General features: G+C 38.6%; 1 protein-coding gene across 2 annotated transcripts in view; it reads left to right on the plus strand.

Annotated features, from left to right (window-relative positions):
- Positions 1 to 16736, plus strand: part of BRDT (bromodomain testis associated) — a 62158-nt gene that overhangs the window by 26984 nt on the left and 18438 nt on the right. The window contains exon 12 of one of the 2 annotated variants that reach the window (XM_049772194.1): positions 16533 to 16594. In XM_049772194.1, coding sequence (XP_049628151.1) covers positions 16533 to 16594 — 62 coding nt within the window. The remainder of the gene's footprint in view (positions 1 to 16532; positions 16595 to 16736) is intronic. The other variant, XM_049772196.1, reaches the window with a different exon arrangement.

Below are 16736 nucleotides of genomic sequence, written 5' to 3' on the forward strand. Positions count from 1 at the left end.
CATTATTGTATTTGTAATACTATGTATCATTTAAATTTTTAATCATTTTTGTAAACTTCACTATGAAAACACTAACATTGTGTTAGTTATAAAAACTAAGCATAGGATGCAGTACCTAACATAATGAGGGACAGGATAATCATATTTTTATTAGAGAATGAGTAAAACAATAGAATCTTTTGACATAAACATTAACTTTATATGTGCCTGTTAAAATGTTGTAAGTCTCATAATTTTTTTTTTTTGGTGTTGGTGATCAAATTCAGAGCCTCTTGCAAAGCATATGTATGCTCTACCACAAAGCTACAACATGAACCTAAAGTTCATAATTTCAAGTATAAAAACTAAGAATGGGCCGGGCGGTGGCGCTAAAGGTAAGGTGCCTGCCTTGCCTGCGCTAGCCTTGGACGGACCGCGGTTCGATCCCCCGGTGTCCCATATGGTCCCCCAAGCCAGGAGCAACTTCTGAGCACATAGCCAGGAGTAACCCCTGAGCGTTACCAGGTGGGCCACACCTGGCGGTGCTCAGGGGTTACTCCGGGATTCGAACCAACCCACCTTTGGTCCTGGATTGACTGCTTGCAAGGCAAACGCCGCTGTGCTATCTCTCCGGGCCCAAAGAATACTTGTGTGTAAATTGTGAAATTTAACCAAAACAGGTCATATCAACAATATTTTTTTGTAAAAATTAGTGAAGTATCTACCCTTCTTAATTATACACATGAGATTCTCAATGAGATTTCAAATCCTAAATCTCAATTTCAGAATATGAAATTGTAACAATAATGTTACAAATATTTCAGTAAAAATTAACTTGACTATAAGGGGCCAGAGAGATAGCACAGCAGTAGGGCATTTGTATTGCATGCGGTTGACCTGAGGTACCCAGTTTAATTCCCGGCATCCTATATGGTCCCCTAATCTGCCCGGGGCGATTTTTGAGTGCAGAGCCAAGAATAACCCATGAGCACTGCCAGGTGTGGCCCAAAAACCAATCAATCAATCAATAAAGTTTAAAAATTGACTATAAAATTTTATAGTTTTAGAATTATGATTTTTCCAGATACATGATGTATCTGTAATTTTATTTTTTTACAAATTATAATAGAAAAAATAACTTTCCTGAAAATTTCTTTCTTGGGGGACCTAGCCTTGCTTAAGGAGTTACTTTCGGCACTTCACTCAGAAATCACTGCTCAGAAATCACTCCTGTCAGGCTCAGGGGATATTATGGGATGCCAGGGATCAAATCCTGGTGGGCCAATTGCAAGGCAAACTCTCTACCTGCTGTGCTATTGCTCCAGCCCACTTTCTTGAAAGTTTCTGAGAAATATTTTAGTAATTTTTTTCTTAACCTAACTGTTAAAAAAAAAAAGTCTTTCTGGAGTTATATTTTAACTGAATTACTTAAAATTTTCTCTTTTTGGTGGGGGTGGGGTGGCCCACACCCAGTGTTTTTCAGGGATCACTTTGGTAGGGACTGGAAGAGGTACTATAGGGGCTGCCAGGGATTAAACCTTGGTTGGATGAGTGGAAAATAAGTGCACTAGCCTGTGTACTATCACTTAGGCCCACATTGTTTTCTGGTTTTTTTTTTGTTGTTGGCTTTTTTTTTTTTTGTATCACAATGGGCTATGGTGCTGAGTCCTTAAGGAGTGAGTCCTCAGCCAGCAGTGCTCAGGTACCACTTTTGGTTATCTATGTGGTGCCGAGGAATGATCTCTAGTCAGCCTATACTATTTTTCTGAGCCTTTTAAAAATAATCTCATTTTTTTATAATTTGTGTTTTCAGGGGAAAATCTCTAAATTAACTTTTTAGGTTACTTATTGTTATTGCTTCTTACATTATGAATTGTATATCAATTAGTCTCTTACAATTATATTGAACTTATATTATGAATTGGTCTCTTAAAGCTATATTATTCTGTATTGGCCAAAATATTTTATCTCTAGCATCTATGAAAAACACTTAAGGTGTATGCCTAATTGACTGTTTATTCTCTTATTTTTTTTACATTTATTTACACTACCACTTCTCCCACCACCCCTCAAGCCAATCTGCTTTTTGTTGTTTTAAGGTACACCCATTGTTTTGGGGCACACCTGCACTGCTCTTGTCAGGCTGGAGAACCATATGATGATGGGTATCAAACCGGGTTCAGTCCCAGGTCAGCCACTTGGAAGGCAAACACCCTACCACTGTGCTATCACTCCAGCCCTATATGCTTATTTAAATAATTATGTTTATGTTTTCTCAAATCTTTATGCACTTTTGAAAAATGCCGTTAATTTTGCTTTGTTTAAAAAAGGAGTAGTCAAAGAGCTGAAAAGTGATTTTCAAGGAAGTTTTACTTAAAAATTCTTATCATTTTGAACAGCATTATAATCAATTTCAAATTATAGTATAATGAAATTACAAGACCTGTGGGCTCAAAGTAATACTGTAAGCAAATTCCATTGCTATTTGATTTTATCATTTAAATTATCTTCCTGGATTGATATGAGCAATATGAATTGTTATGTGTAAATAACTCAAGAATTTATTTAACATTGTTATGTTTTCTATTTTCTTTTTTAATATAATTTTTATTTTAATCATAATGGCTTACATATCGTTGACAATAATATTTTAGGTACATATTAACATAAAATCAGGGGAATTCCCATCACTGAATTGTCCTCCCTCCACCTCCGTTCCCGTCCTACTTCCCATATCCTATTCCCTCACCCCCGGAGCTGCTAGAGTAAGTGGTCCCCTCTGTGCCTAGCTTACTACTTAGTGGTCTTACACCTGTTTGGTCTTGGTACCTCCCTTATTCCCCCCCACAATTGGGAGGTGGGACTAGATAGTTCATGTTATGCGGTTTTGTTTAAAGAAGAGAAAAGTAATAACCTGGAGAAAAAAAAGAAAAAAAGATTCAGATACTCCGGAAATGGGCAGAGTCCTTCTGGAGGCTTTCATCCTAGGTTTGAGAGACGAAGGGGAAAAAGAAGGTGAAACACCACAACAGTACATAAAGAACTGTCAAATAAAATCCAGTGAGCATTCCAAAACAAAACAAAACAAAAGGTAAACACCATATAAGAGCCATGGTATTGAGATAAAAAAAAATGTGGCAGAGCATATAACCTAGAGATAAAGGGTATGTTAAAGAGTTTTATCGGGACATTCTCATAGTGTAGGCTGGGTATGTTATCTCGTGTGATTGAGCCCCGAGATGCAATCTTAGTTTGTCCACGCTTTGTATCCAAGAACGCCTGTGGACAGAAAAGCTGAGAGATTATTTTAAGTATAGAAAGATTAAGGCATTAAAACATATTATTATGGAATGCTTCCATTGGAGTCAGTGGTTTCCCATGGTATCCTTTACCTGTAATCCTGTATAAGATCCCTAAAGGCTTATTATGGGCCTTTGTAGTAGTAGAAGGCTGATTCCTTACCTGGTCTTTCTATGCTGCTGTTTCTGCTGTTGTTTTTTTGTGGTATGATGTGTAGTCAAGAGTTTGTGTTGTTCCTCTTTCATGTGTTTTGGGCACTGCTCTCCGGATTATGTTGACTTACAGTGATTGGGGTTTCTACCCTATTAAACCCTGTTATTTGATTGTTGAGTATTAGTTGTATATAAGGTGTATATTCTAGGTGCTTCAGAATAGTGCTATCATTCTGTGTTTATCTTTCATCTGGCTTACTTCATTTAACATAATATGTTCTAGGTCCATCCATATTGCTGCAAAGTCTGTGATTGTATCATTTCTGACTGCCATGTAGTATTCCGTTGTGTATAGATATCACATCTTAATGATCCATTCATCCATTGTTGGATATTGAGGTTAGTTTCAAGACTTGGCTATTATACTGAGTGCTGCAATAAATAGTGGGGTGCACACATACTTTGGAATGAATGTCCTTCCAATTTGGGGGTGGATACCTAGGAGAACAATTGCTGGGTGTCAAATGGTAGCTCAATTCTGAATTCTTTGAGCACTCTCCACACTGTTCTCCATAGGTTTTGGTCTAGGGGGCATTCCCACCAACAGTGGATGAGAGTGCCTTTTATGCTGCATCCCTGCCATAGATTGTTCCTATTATTTTTGAAGTGAGCCATCCTCACTGGTGTAAGGTGGTACCTCATTGTTGTCTTTATTTGGATTTCCTTAATGATGAGTGAAGGTGAGCATGTTTTCATGTGTTTGTTGGCCATCTTTCGGTGTTCCTCGAGAAGTGTCTATTCATTTCATTTTTCCATTTTTTATGGCTTTATTTGGTTTTGGGGGGTTCAGCTTTCTGAGTGTTTTGTATATTTTGGATATCAGCCCTTCATCTGATATGGTGGGTGAAAAGATTTTTTCCCAGTCAGTTAGCTGTCTTCTTGTGTTAAGTGGAGTTTCTTTTACCATGCAGAAGCTTTTTAGTTTGATGTAGTCCCATTTGTTTATGTTTGACGCTAAAGTTCTTGCCATTGGTGCTCCATCCTCGAAGACCTTTTTGATATATAGGTCTTCGAGTGTTCTACCTATTTTATTCTCTATAAACTTTATAGATTCGGATCTAATTTCAAGGTCTTTGATCCATTTTGAGTTGATTTTTGTATAAGGAGTGAGGTATGGGTCAATTTTGAATTTCTTATATGTGGTTTTTCAGTTGTATCAACACCATTTGTTGAAAAGACTTTCTTTGTCCCATTTCAAGTTCTTGGCTCTTTTGTCAAATATCAGTTGGCTGTATATCTGGGGGCTTATGTCTGGAAATTCTGTTCTAACCCACTGGTCTGAGACTCTGTCCTTGTACCAGTACCATGCTGTTTTGATTACTATGGCTTTATAGTATAGCCTCAGGTTAGGTAAGGAGATGCCACCCAGCTTCCTGTTTTTTAGTATGTGTTAGGCTATCCTGGGTCTTTTGTGGTTCCAGATAAATTTTATGATTGATTGTACTAAGTCTTTAAAGAATTATGTCTGAATTTGGATGGGGATTGCGTTAAATCTATATAGGAGTTTGGGTAGGATAGTCATTTTGACTATGTTGATTCTACCTACCCATGAGCATGGGATGTTCTTCCATTTCCCAAGATCCTCTTCAATTTCTTTCTGAAGTGTTTTGAAGTTTGCCTGGTATAAGTCCTTCACTTCCCTTGTAAGGTTGATTCCTAGGTACTTCATGTTTTTTGATACTATTTTAAGCAGAGTTGTATTCTTAATCTCTCTCTCTCTTCTACTTCATTATTTGTATAGAGAAATTCTACTGTCTTTTGTGTATTGACTTTGTAACCAGCCACTTTGCTGTATTGGTTTATTGTTTCTAGGAGTTTTATTGTGGACTGTTTAGGATTTTCCATGTATATCATCATGTCATCTGCAAAAAGAGATAGTTTGAATTCCTCTTTCCCTATTTGAATTCCTTTGATTCCTTTCTCTTGTCTGATTGCTATTGCTAGGACTTCTAAGACTATGTTGAATAAGTGTGGAGAGAGTGGACATCCTTGCCTGGTTCCTGACCTTAGTGGAAATGCTTTCAGTTTTTCACCATTAAGGATATTGTTGGCTGTGGGCTTTTCATAGATAGCTGCAACTATCTTGAGAAAGGTTCCTTCCAGACCTATTTTGCTTAGTGTTTTCAGTATGAATGGGTGTTGGATTTTGTCAAATGCCTTCTCTGCATCGATTGATATGATCATGTGGTTTTTGTCTTTTTTTTTTTTTTTTGGTTTTTGGGCCACATCCAGCGATGCTCAGGGGTTACTCCTGGCTGTCTGCTCAGAAATAGCTCCTGGCAGGCACAGGGGACCAGATGGGACACCGGGATTCGAACCAACCACCTTTGGTCCTGGATCGGCTGCTTGCAAGGCAAACACCACTGTGCTATCTCTCCGGGCCCAAAAATTGCTGCTGTCTTTTTTTTTTTTTTTTTTTTTGGTTTTTGGGCCACACCCAGTGGTGTTCAGGGGTTACTCTTGGCTGTTTGCTCAGAAATAGCTCCTGGCAGGCACGGGGGACCAGATGGGACACCGGGATTCGAACCAACCACCTTTGGTCCTGGATCAGCTGCTTGCAAGGCAAACACCGCTGTGCTATCTCTCCGGGCCCGGTTTTTGTCTTTTTTATTATTGATGTGGTGTATGATGTTGATTGATTTGCGTATGTTGAACCATCCTTGCATCCCTGGGATGAAACCCACTTGGTCATGGTGTATAATCTTTTTGATGTAGTGCTGGATTCGGTTCGCTAAGATTTTGTTGAGTATTTTTGCATCTATGTTCATTAGTGAGATTGGTCTGTAGTTTTCTTTCCTGGTGGTATCTTTGTCCTCTTTGGGAATCAGAGTGATATTAGCCTCATAGAAGGAATTGGGGAGGATTCCTGTCTTTTCAATGGTTTGGAAGAGCCTATGAATCAGTGGAAGTAATTCTTCTTGGAATGTTTGATAGAATTCACCTGTAAAACCATCTAGGCCTGGACTTTTGTTCTTGGGAAGTTTCTTAATTACTGTTTCAATTTCCTCTGAGGTGATTGGCCTGTTTAAGCATTCTAAATCCTCCTTTTCTAGCCTTGGAAGCAAGAATCTGTCACTTTCTTCTGGGTTCTCTAGCCTAACTGTGTATAGTTGTTCATAATATGCCCTCATGATGTGTTGGATTTCTTGGGGTTCTGTTGTAATTTCTCCCCTTTCATTTGTGAGCCTGCTTATTTTTTGGTGAGTCTTGCCAGTGGTTTGTCTATCTTGTTTATTCTTTAAAAAAACAAGCTCCTGGTCTCATTGATTTTCTGTATTGTTTTCTTAGTTTCTATGTTGTTTATTTCTGCTCTGATTTTTATTATTTCCTGTCTTCTGATTGTGTTTGGGTTTCTTTGTTGCTGTTGTTCCAGCTCCTTAAGTTGGTCCTTTAAGCTGCTAATTTTGTCATTTTCTTCTTTTCAGACGTAGGATTGTATTGCTATGAGTTTCCCCGATTACTGCTTTTGCTTTGTCCCACAAGTTTTTTTTTTGTTTTTTTTTTTTTGGTTTTTGGGCCACACCCGGTGATGCTCAGGGGTTACTCCTGGCTATGCGCTCAGAAGTCACTCCTGGCTTGGGGGACCATATGGGACGCCGGAGGATCGAACCGCGGTCCGTCCTAGGCTAGCGCAGGCAAGGCAGGCACCTTACCTCCAGCGCCACCGCCCGGCCCCCGTCCCACAAGTTTTGACAAGTTGTTTCTTCATTGTCATTTGTCTCAAGAAATCTTTTTATTTCTTCCTGAGTACCTCTTTGATCCAGCTATTTTTGAGCAGCATGTTGTTTAATCTCCAGGTGTTCGATTTTCTCCATTGCTTCTTTTTACAGTCAATTTTGACCTCTGTTGCATAGTGATCTGACAGAGTGTTTCTTATGATCCTTACCTTTGTGATTTTATGCAGGTTAGATTTACATCCTAAGGTCTATTCTGGAGAAGGTTCCATGTGGACTTGAGAAGAATGTGTATTCTGCTTTCTGGGGGTGGAGGGCCCTATATAAGTCATTAGTCCTAGTTCTTCTAGTTTTTTATTTAGGGCTCTTATTTCTTTGTTAGTTTTCTGTCTGGTGGATCTGTCCAGTGGTGATAGTGGAGTATTAAGATCTCCTACTACTATCACATTTCCTTTCATGTGTTTCTCCAGTTTTGCAAGCAGTTGCCGTACATATTTTGCTGGCTCTGCATTAGGTGTGTAGATATTAACCAGTGTTAGCACTTCTTGGTCTAGTGTTCCCCTGATCAGTAAGTAGTGACCCTCTTTGTCTCTGATCACTTTCTTGAAGTTGAATGCAATTTGGTCTGATATCAGAATGGCTGTCCCTGCTTTTTTTTTTATTTCCATTGGCCTGGATAATTGATTTCCATCCTTTTATTCTAAGCCTGTGCCTATCTTGTACTTGTAGGTGTGTTTCTTGTAGGCAGCAAAAATCTGGTTTATGTTTTCTTTTTCTTTTTTTTTTGTTTTTGTTTTTGTTTTTGGGCCACACCCAGCGGTGCTCAGGGGTTACTCCTGGCTGTCTGCTCAGAAATAGCTCCTGGCAGGCACGGGGGACCATATGGGACTCCAGGATTCGAACCAACCACCTTTGGTCCTGGATCGGCTGCTTGCAAGGCAAACGCCGCTGAGCTATCTCTCCGGGCCCTGGTTTATGTTTTCTAATCCAGTTCTCTATTATGTGTCTTTTAATGGGAGAATTTAGTCCATTAACATTTAAGGAGATTATTGACAGAGAGGGCTGTTGTGTAGTTGTGTTGTTTAGGGTGGTTGTCATTACAATAGGGGGTTTGGATTATGTAATTTATCTCTGAGTAGGTCATTTAGGGTCGATTTTGTTTGTGCAAATAATGCGAGTTCATTTTTATTTGAGAATGATTTTAGTCTTCCTTCCCATGTGAATGAGAGTTTCGCTGCATAGTGGACTCTAGGTTGAAATTTTCTTTCATTCAGTCATTTAAATATGTTGTTCCACTGTCTTCTTGCTTGAAGTATTTCATATGGGAGATCTGGTTTGATTCTAATATTCCTTCCTTTGTATATGAGGGTTTTTTTCTCCCTTATTGCTTTAAGTAGGTCGCCTTTCTCTTTGTTTCTTTTTTTTTTGTTTTTGTTTTTTTTTTGGGGGGGGTTTGTTTTTTTGTTTTTGTTTTTGGGCCACACCCGGTGACGCTCAGGTGTTACTCCTGGCTATGCACTCAGAAGTCGCTCCTGGCTTGGGGGACCATATGGGACGCAGGGATCGAACCGCGGTCCATCCAAGGCTAGTGCAGGCAAGGCAGGCACCTTACCTCTAGTGCCACCGCCCGGCCCCTCTCTTTGTTTCTTGCCATTTGAATTACTATGTGTCTTGGTGTTGGTTTGTTAGGGTCTATTTTGTTGGGGATTCTTTTCACCTCCTGGTTTTGTTCAGATGTGTCTTTCCAGAGGGTGGGAAAGTTCTCCGCTATTATTTCTCTGACTAATTGTTCTTCTCCTTTCCCTGTTTCCTCCCCTTCTGGCATACCTACAATTCTTAGATTGTTTCTTTTGTCTTTGTTCATTAAATACTGGACTTTTACTTCCAGCGCTTTACCTTCTATTTCTTTATTGGCTTTGTTGTCTTCTGTTTGCAGTTTATTTTTGAGTTGTTCTATATGATTCTCGAGTTGTGCAGTTCTGCTCTTCTGGCTTTCTATGGTTGTATGTAATTTTTTTAATTCTGTTTGCATGGAGTCTCTCATATTTCGTAACAATTCTTCTTTTAGTTGGTTGATCTGTTTGTCCATGGACTTCTTGTATTCGCTGGGTAGTGTTTCTTTCATTTACTTTAACATGGCTTGCATTTCATTCCTCATGGCTAATTTACGATCTTCTTCTGTTGGGTCTCTGCGTTTTGGAGACTTGGAAATTTATTAGGGATCCTTTCCATATCCCCTGGATTCAGGGTCTTCCTTGATCTACCCATATTCCTTTGCTTATATTGGTGTGGCTTAGAGTGCAATGCCTTCTGAATTCAGATTACTTTTGTCACCTGTGTGTTGGGGCTGGGTCCCTTCTCTGGAGTGCTGTTCCTGGTGGGTATGTTGCTGAGGCTTGGCCCCTCTCCAGTCCTCCAGACAAGCCTGGTCTATCACCTCTCTTTCCTGTGAGACAGTGTAGTTCCGCTCCTGGCCACAGTGGCAGAGGGCGCCGTTGAGCCTAGATGTGTCATCTCCCCCACCTGGGAGCTAGCCTGTGCTTCCTTCTTGGCCTCTAGTCACTGCTACTCATGGCTCTCTGTCCCCCCGGGCTGCCTATGCCACATTGGCTAGTTGGCGAAAGTTTTTGAGCTCCCTCTGGCCTCTCTCTCAGGACTCAGGATCCTCCTGAGATACCTGTTATGTTGACCCTCCGATGGCCCACTCGTGACCTTCCCGGTACCTCCTTCCCAACCTCACCGCCTCTCCGGTGCTGCTCGCTGCTCCCTGGCTCCCCAGCGCACTCTATGTTTTCTATTTTCATAATCACCAAAGTAATATTGAATGTTAAACCAAAGATATAAATAAAGTTTGACAATAAGATGAATTCCAGATGCATATCACTATGTTAATTAACTACACCAGTGGTTTTCAATTTTTATGTTATGATGTTTGAAAACCACTGAGCTGGACTCAAATATTCAACAACCCTGTGACTAGCTTAAGATATAAAAGAGAGGAGGATAACAGTACAAGAAACAAATGAAGTAGTTGTCTATGATAGTGGTTTTTATGGAAACTTTCAAGAACTGACTTAGGTAAATAAGAATAGGATTTTTTCAGGAATGTTACATACCATATTTTTCACTCTGTAAGATGCACCTGGCCATAAGATGTACATAGTTTGTAGACGAGAAAAACAAGTTGTAAGGCGATGTTGACTGGGAACAACCAGCCTGCGAGACCAAAGTATATTTACAATATGCTGGTCCACAGCTGGTTAAACACATTTACCTAACATATATTTTTACATCAGAAAATTTAAAAAAAAATTTTAAATACTTTTTTTTTTTTTGGTTTTTGGGCCACACCCTGTGAGGCTCAGGGGTTACTCCTGGCTATGCACTCAGAAGTTGCTCCTGGCTTCTTGGGGGACCATATGGGACGCCAGGGGATCGAACCGCGGTCCGTCCTAGGTTAGCGCAGGCAAGGCAGGCACCTTACCTCCAGCGCCACCGCCCGAAAAATAAAAGTCCCCTACACTCAGGCTTCAGCTCCAGGCGTCATTTGCTCCATAAGACACACAGACATTTTCTCCCATCTATTGAGGGGAAATAAAGTGTGTCTTATGATACAAAAAATACAGTACATAATTTTTTCATGCCAGGACCAAACCCATATCCTCATACATGTCATTTTTCTGCTCTACCTCTAAACCACATACCTGGTTCATAAATGCTTATAATTTCAATTGTTGAAGATTTAAATATAAAGAAATTTGGTGTGGCATTAGTTTTTCACCTATTAAGACAAGTAGATCTATCACTTCATCATTGGAATTTTGTTTTTATTGGTATTAATAAAATATTAATGGCATGGTGTTTTATTTATTTTTAAACTCATCACCAATATTTATAAAGAGCAGACCCAGATGGGTAATGAACTAGGTCCAGGGATTAATGCATAATCATATATTATAATGAATGTCATGGTATGGACATGGTGTTCATTCTTTTTTCTTTCTTTCTTTTTTTTATTTTTTCATGGGGCACCAGGATTCAAACCAATCACCTTAGGTCCTGGATCAGCTGCTTGCAAGGCAAACACTGTTGTGCTATCTCTCCGGCCCCATGGTGTTCATTCTTAAAACTTTTGCTGTAGGTAGTAGCCTCCAAATATGAAAAAAGTAATAATTTCTGTGGTTAGTACTACAACCTAGATCTTCCATGGAAGTGATAGGGGCTTGATTTTATTTTATGCAAAGGTAAAAAATAAACTTTGTTTTGTCTTGCCTTGCCTTTTAATTGAGCATGGGTTAAGAAATGTAGGAAGTATAAGAAGAATTTTGGAGTAATATTTGCCGTTCAGGCTAGAAAGTTTAAAATAAATGACTAAGATAAATTTTAGAACCTTTTTAGTTTCTCATCAACCAGAGTGTTTTGGTTTTTTATTTTTGGTTTTTGGGCCACACCTGGTGATGCTCAGGGGTTACTCCTGGCTATGTGCTCAGAAATGGCTCCTGGCCTAGGGAACCATATGGGACGTCTGGGGATTGAACCAAGGTTCATCCTAGGCTAGTACGTGCAAGGCAAATGCCCTACCGCTTGCACCATCGCTCAGGCCCCAACCAGAGTGTTTTTGAAGCAATAGAAGGAATAAAAGGACACAGACTTGATTAAAAACTTGTATGTATTATTTTTAAAGTCACTAAAATCTTTCCTTTAACCATAAGTCTTAGAAATAATGATATACATTTTGATATGTGTGTTTGAAATAATGTTACATCTTGTCTTTGCATTTTAAAAGTGTCTGTTCAAACTAGATTTTCTGAATGAACAGCCTCTCATATTTGTCAACCATTGCAGCATGTTATGCTCAACTGTACAACTTTTACATGATATCTGAGAGGGACCAAGCATATGTAGAGTTAAAAGCATCCCAGATAATTCTAATAATAGAAGGCTCATGAATCTTGGTTTTATTTTGTTTGCTGCTTCTTTCTAATTAGTTTAAATTACCTTGGTAAAAGGAATGAGTGTTCTATAATGACTTGTTGTATATTAAAACTAGTATTAAGCACTTCTACAAAAATTGCAAACATTCTCTAAAGGAGGTAAAAAACATTTTAGTTTAAAAACAAATTACTTGACTTTTTTATAAATAGAACACAACTTACATGATAAGCCTAAATATGCTTTTTTTTTCCCCTCCTATACAGTAAACCGGGTTTGGCTTATAATTCTGATTTAAGAAATTTCAGGATTTTTTTCTGTTACAAAATGCTATTCTGGTTTTACATTTGGAATTATGTTTTCTATCCAGCTTATCAAGTTTTAAAGAAATACTGACTTGATTTTATTTGGTATTTTTAAGATATTATTTGTCTCAGACCTTTGTTATGTAATAGATGTTAAACAGTTTAAACAGTTAAACCTGATTCTATATCTCCTTGTTCAAAGAAAAACTTGACTTGTTGGTCAAAGATTTATAAAGTGGGTGGGGCAGAAACAATAGTACAGAAAATAGAGTGCTTGCCTTTCACACAGTGGATCCAGATTCAGTCTCAGGCACCCCATATGGCCTCCTGAGTACAGACCTAAGAATAAGCTTTGAGCATACCCAGATGTGGCCCCAAACAACAAAAACTGAGAGTTTTAGAAAAATAAAAAAAAGAAAACATTAAAATGTATATGAGGGGCCAGAGCAATAATACAGTAGGTATGCCTTGCACGAGACTGACCAGGATTTGATTCCCAACACCTCCTATGTAGCCCTGAACCTGCCAGGAATGACTTCTCAGTGTAGAGTCAAGCAAGAGTAAGTCTGGAGCACCACTGGTTGTGACCCAAAAACCCTTCCCCTAAAAAAATAGTGCATGATATGCTTTTTAGCATATTGCAGTTTTCATGTATTATCCAACTATTATGTAGTATTTATTTTATATGTATTATTTAATTGACATACATTATTCAATTTTATTCTCAAGGTATACAGATGTAATCTGGAAAAATGTGTTAACAAGAATGTATGTTTTACTATAATATACATTTTCATTAATGTTTGCTAAACTTAGGAGGGCTTCATTACCTTGAAATGAAGCCTTACGGGGCCGGAGAGATAGCATAGAGGTAAAGCATTTGCCTTGCATGTAGAAAGATGTTGGTTCAAATCCCGGCATCCCATAAGGTCCCCTGAGCCTTCCAGGAACGATTTCTGGGCATAGAGCCAGCAGTAACCCCTGAGCACTGCCAGGCATGACCCAAAAACCAAAAAAAAAAAAAAGAAGAAGAAGAAAGAAAGAAAGAAAGGAAGGAAGGGAGGGAGGGAGGGAGGGAGGGAGGGAGGGAGGGAGGGAGGGAGGAAGGAAGGAAGGAAGGAAGGAAGGAAGGAAGGAAGGAAGGAAGGAAGGAAGGAAGGAAGGAAGGAAGGAAGGAAGGAAGGAAGGAGAGAGAAAGAGAGAAAGAAAAGAAAGAAAGAAAGAAAGAAAGAAAGAAAGAAAGAAAGAAAGAAAGAAAGAAAGAAAGAAAGAAAGAAAGAAAGAAAGAAAGAGAAAAAGAAAGAAAGAAAGAAAGAAAGAAAGAAAGAAAGAAAGAAAGAAAGAAAGAAAGAAAGAAAGAAAGAAAGAAAGAAAGAAAGAAAGAAAAGAAAGGGAAAGGAAAGGAAAGGGAAGGGGAAGGGGAAAGGGAAAAAGAAAGGGAAGGGAAAAGAAAAGGAAAAGAAAAGAGAAAAGAAAAGAAAAAGAAAAGAGAAAAGAAAAGAAAAGGAAAGAAAGAAAAAATGGAGCCTTACTCTTCATAATGAAAAACAGGTCAGAGAGATAGTCCAGTGGATAAAGTGCTTACTTGCATACAGCTGACCTGGGTTCAATCCCCAGAATTCCATATGGTCCCTCAGCATCGCCAGGAGTGATTCCTGAGCACAGAACTAGGAATAACCCTTGAGGATCTCTGGGTGTGGCCCCAAGACAAAACACTGATAATGAAAACCATTTATGTTTGCCTTTTAATTGCAAAAGCCAGAAATTCATATTCCTGTATTCCATATTCATATTCCTGTACAGAAATGTACAGTTTTATTTTACAATATTCCTGGAAAATCAGCCTTATAAAAGTAGAACAAGCACTTGCACCCCTTGGGCCCATGTATTGGTGCTGTGCACATGTGTATTACCAGCTGATGCACATTGTGCCCACATGCATATGGGCCTGCATCTCTCCTCTTGAGATTCACTTTCCTGTTTTCATACTGGATTGTGAACTGGGGGGTCTCTGTGTTTGAAGAAGCCATGCTCTTTCTTAAGTTCAATTCCTTTTTTTTTTTTTTTTTTGGTTTTTGGTTTTTGCGTCACACCTGGCAGTGCTCAGGGATTACTCCTGGCTCCACGCTCAGAAATCACTCCTGGCAGGCTCGGGGGACCAGATGGGATGCTGGGATTCAAACCAATGACCTTCTGCATGAAAGGCAAACGCCTGACCTCCATGCTATCTCTCTAGCCCTAAATTCAATTCTTTCCACCTCACCATCCTCTTCCTCAAAATTTCCAAATGAAACCAGGTACTAAACAAAAAAGTAGAACAAGGAGCAGCATGTTGTTACAGACTGTCATTATGTGTCTCATGATTCACTTCCCTATAAATTATGTGGCTTCTTGGCATCTTGGATTATTTTTAAAATGAAAATTTTATATGCATTTTTATATTTGAGGTGTTAATTTCATAAAAAAATCTTTGAGTTTTAGCTTTATATGTCAGAAAACTAAGATAATGTCCTTGAAATTAGCAGAAAAGGGGCCGGGCGGTGGCGCTAAAGGTAAGGTGCCTGCCTTACCTGCGCTAGCCTAGGACGGACCGCGGTTCGATCCCCCGGCGTCCCATATGGTCCCCCAAGAAGCCAGGAGCAACTTCTGAGCGCATAGCCAGGAGTAAGCCCTGAGCATCACCGGGTGTGGCCCAAAAACCAAAAAAAAAAAAAAAGAAAAGAAATTAGCAGAAAAGCATGGTTTATCATATTTTAGACTTATGACTTTAATCATATAACGTGATTTTTGCTCACATTTCACATTTTAACAGTCAATATGTGCATGTGTTATAGGATCATAATTAATTAATAAAGCCCTTTTTTGTTTCAAGCTGAAAATTATTTCTTTCCTAAATGTGAAACTTAATTAATTTGATTAATTTCTTTCCTAAATGTGAAACTTACCTGAATCTGTATCCTCTGTCTTGTAAACTATCATCTTTCCTCCCTTCTCACTTAGCCTTCAACACTTAAAAATAAGACAGTAACAGTAATATGGAGTAACAGTAATATGGTTCATGCCATTTTAAATATTTTAATTCTTTAAATTAAAGCATGTCATTGACATTTAGCGATTTTAATAATGTTCAACATCAAACATTAGGAGAGGAAAGAACAGTAGCATATCCAATGGAAATTGATGGCATTTCAGGAAACAGAAGGTAATTATTACAATTAGACTATTTAAATTTGAATAAGATTTGGTGTTGGCCAGCCTTGGTCCTCTGAATCAAATAATGCTCATGTGACTCATGAAAACTGGCCTGTGGAGCTGTATCAAGACATTACCTACCATATGCATATATGGTGATGCATATACCATGCTGCTATTAGGCTGGGGAGGATAGCACCATAATCAATTACAGGATAACCCAAGGGGAAAGTTTTAGCACTCTGACAGAGTCTTCTTTAATATCCAATGAGGCTGCCAGATATTAATTTTAAAAAAGACTATTGTGTACATTGACTAGGGTCCTTGCCTTGCACATGAACAACCTGAACATTATATATGATCCTTTGAGCCCCCCACCAAGAGTCATTCCTGAGCACAAAGCCAGGAGTAAGCCCTGATCACTGCCAGGCATGCCCCCCAAAAGTGTATCCTCTCAGATAGATGCTATGCCCTCTAAATCTTAGTAAATTTTAAATGATCAATTTATTTCTTGAACCTCTAATGGTTATTATGGCTACTTAGTCAAAGGTGATTTTAGTATGATTGATACTACTTGTTTAAAACTTTATTATCTCTTTCCTTGTAACTTGTTCTATTAAACTATCTATTAGAAAAGCTCTTTACTGTAAAGTAACATTCCTTTTTGCCTAAATCAAATGGAAATTTGATTTATGAGTGGATATTTATTTTACTATGTAGAAAAGAAAACCCAGGTAAAAGCAAGTGTCATTTGAAAAGTTTTATCTGATTCTAAGAAAGAAAAAAACTGGGAACTCTTAAAATTTCTTTCTCAAGAGGTTAGTATTAAAGACATTTTTTAGTGTTTTTTTTCTAATACAAAAAATATAGAATTTAGATAATAACTTTTTATCATATTATTTGACAAATATAAACATTTCTTTTACATATATTTGCAGAAACGCTTCCTAAATTTACTGAAGTAAAGCAGAGTGATTCATCTTCTAAAGAGAAAGGAAAGGTAAATATTTCTTCATTTTTTTGTAACCTTAGAATTTTAAACTGGGACCAAAGGTGGTTGGTTCAAATCCCGGTGTCCCATATGGTCCCCCGTGCCTGCCAGGAGCTATTTCTGAGCAGACAGCCAGGAGTAACCCCTGAGC

The sequence above is a fragment of the Suncus etruscus genome, chromosome 4 (assembly GCF_024139225.1).
Source record: "Suncus etruscus isolate mSunEtr1 chromosome 4, mSunEtr1.pri.cur, whole genome shotgun sequence".
Taxonomy (NCBI): Eukaryota; Metazoa; Chordata; class Mammalia; order Eulipotyphla; family Soricidae; genus Suncus; species Suncus etruscus.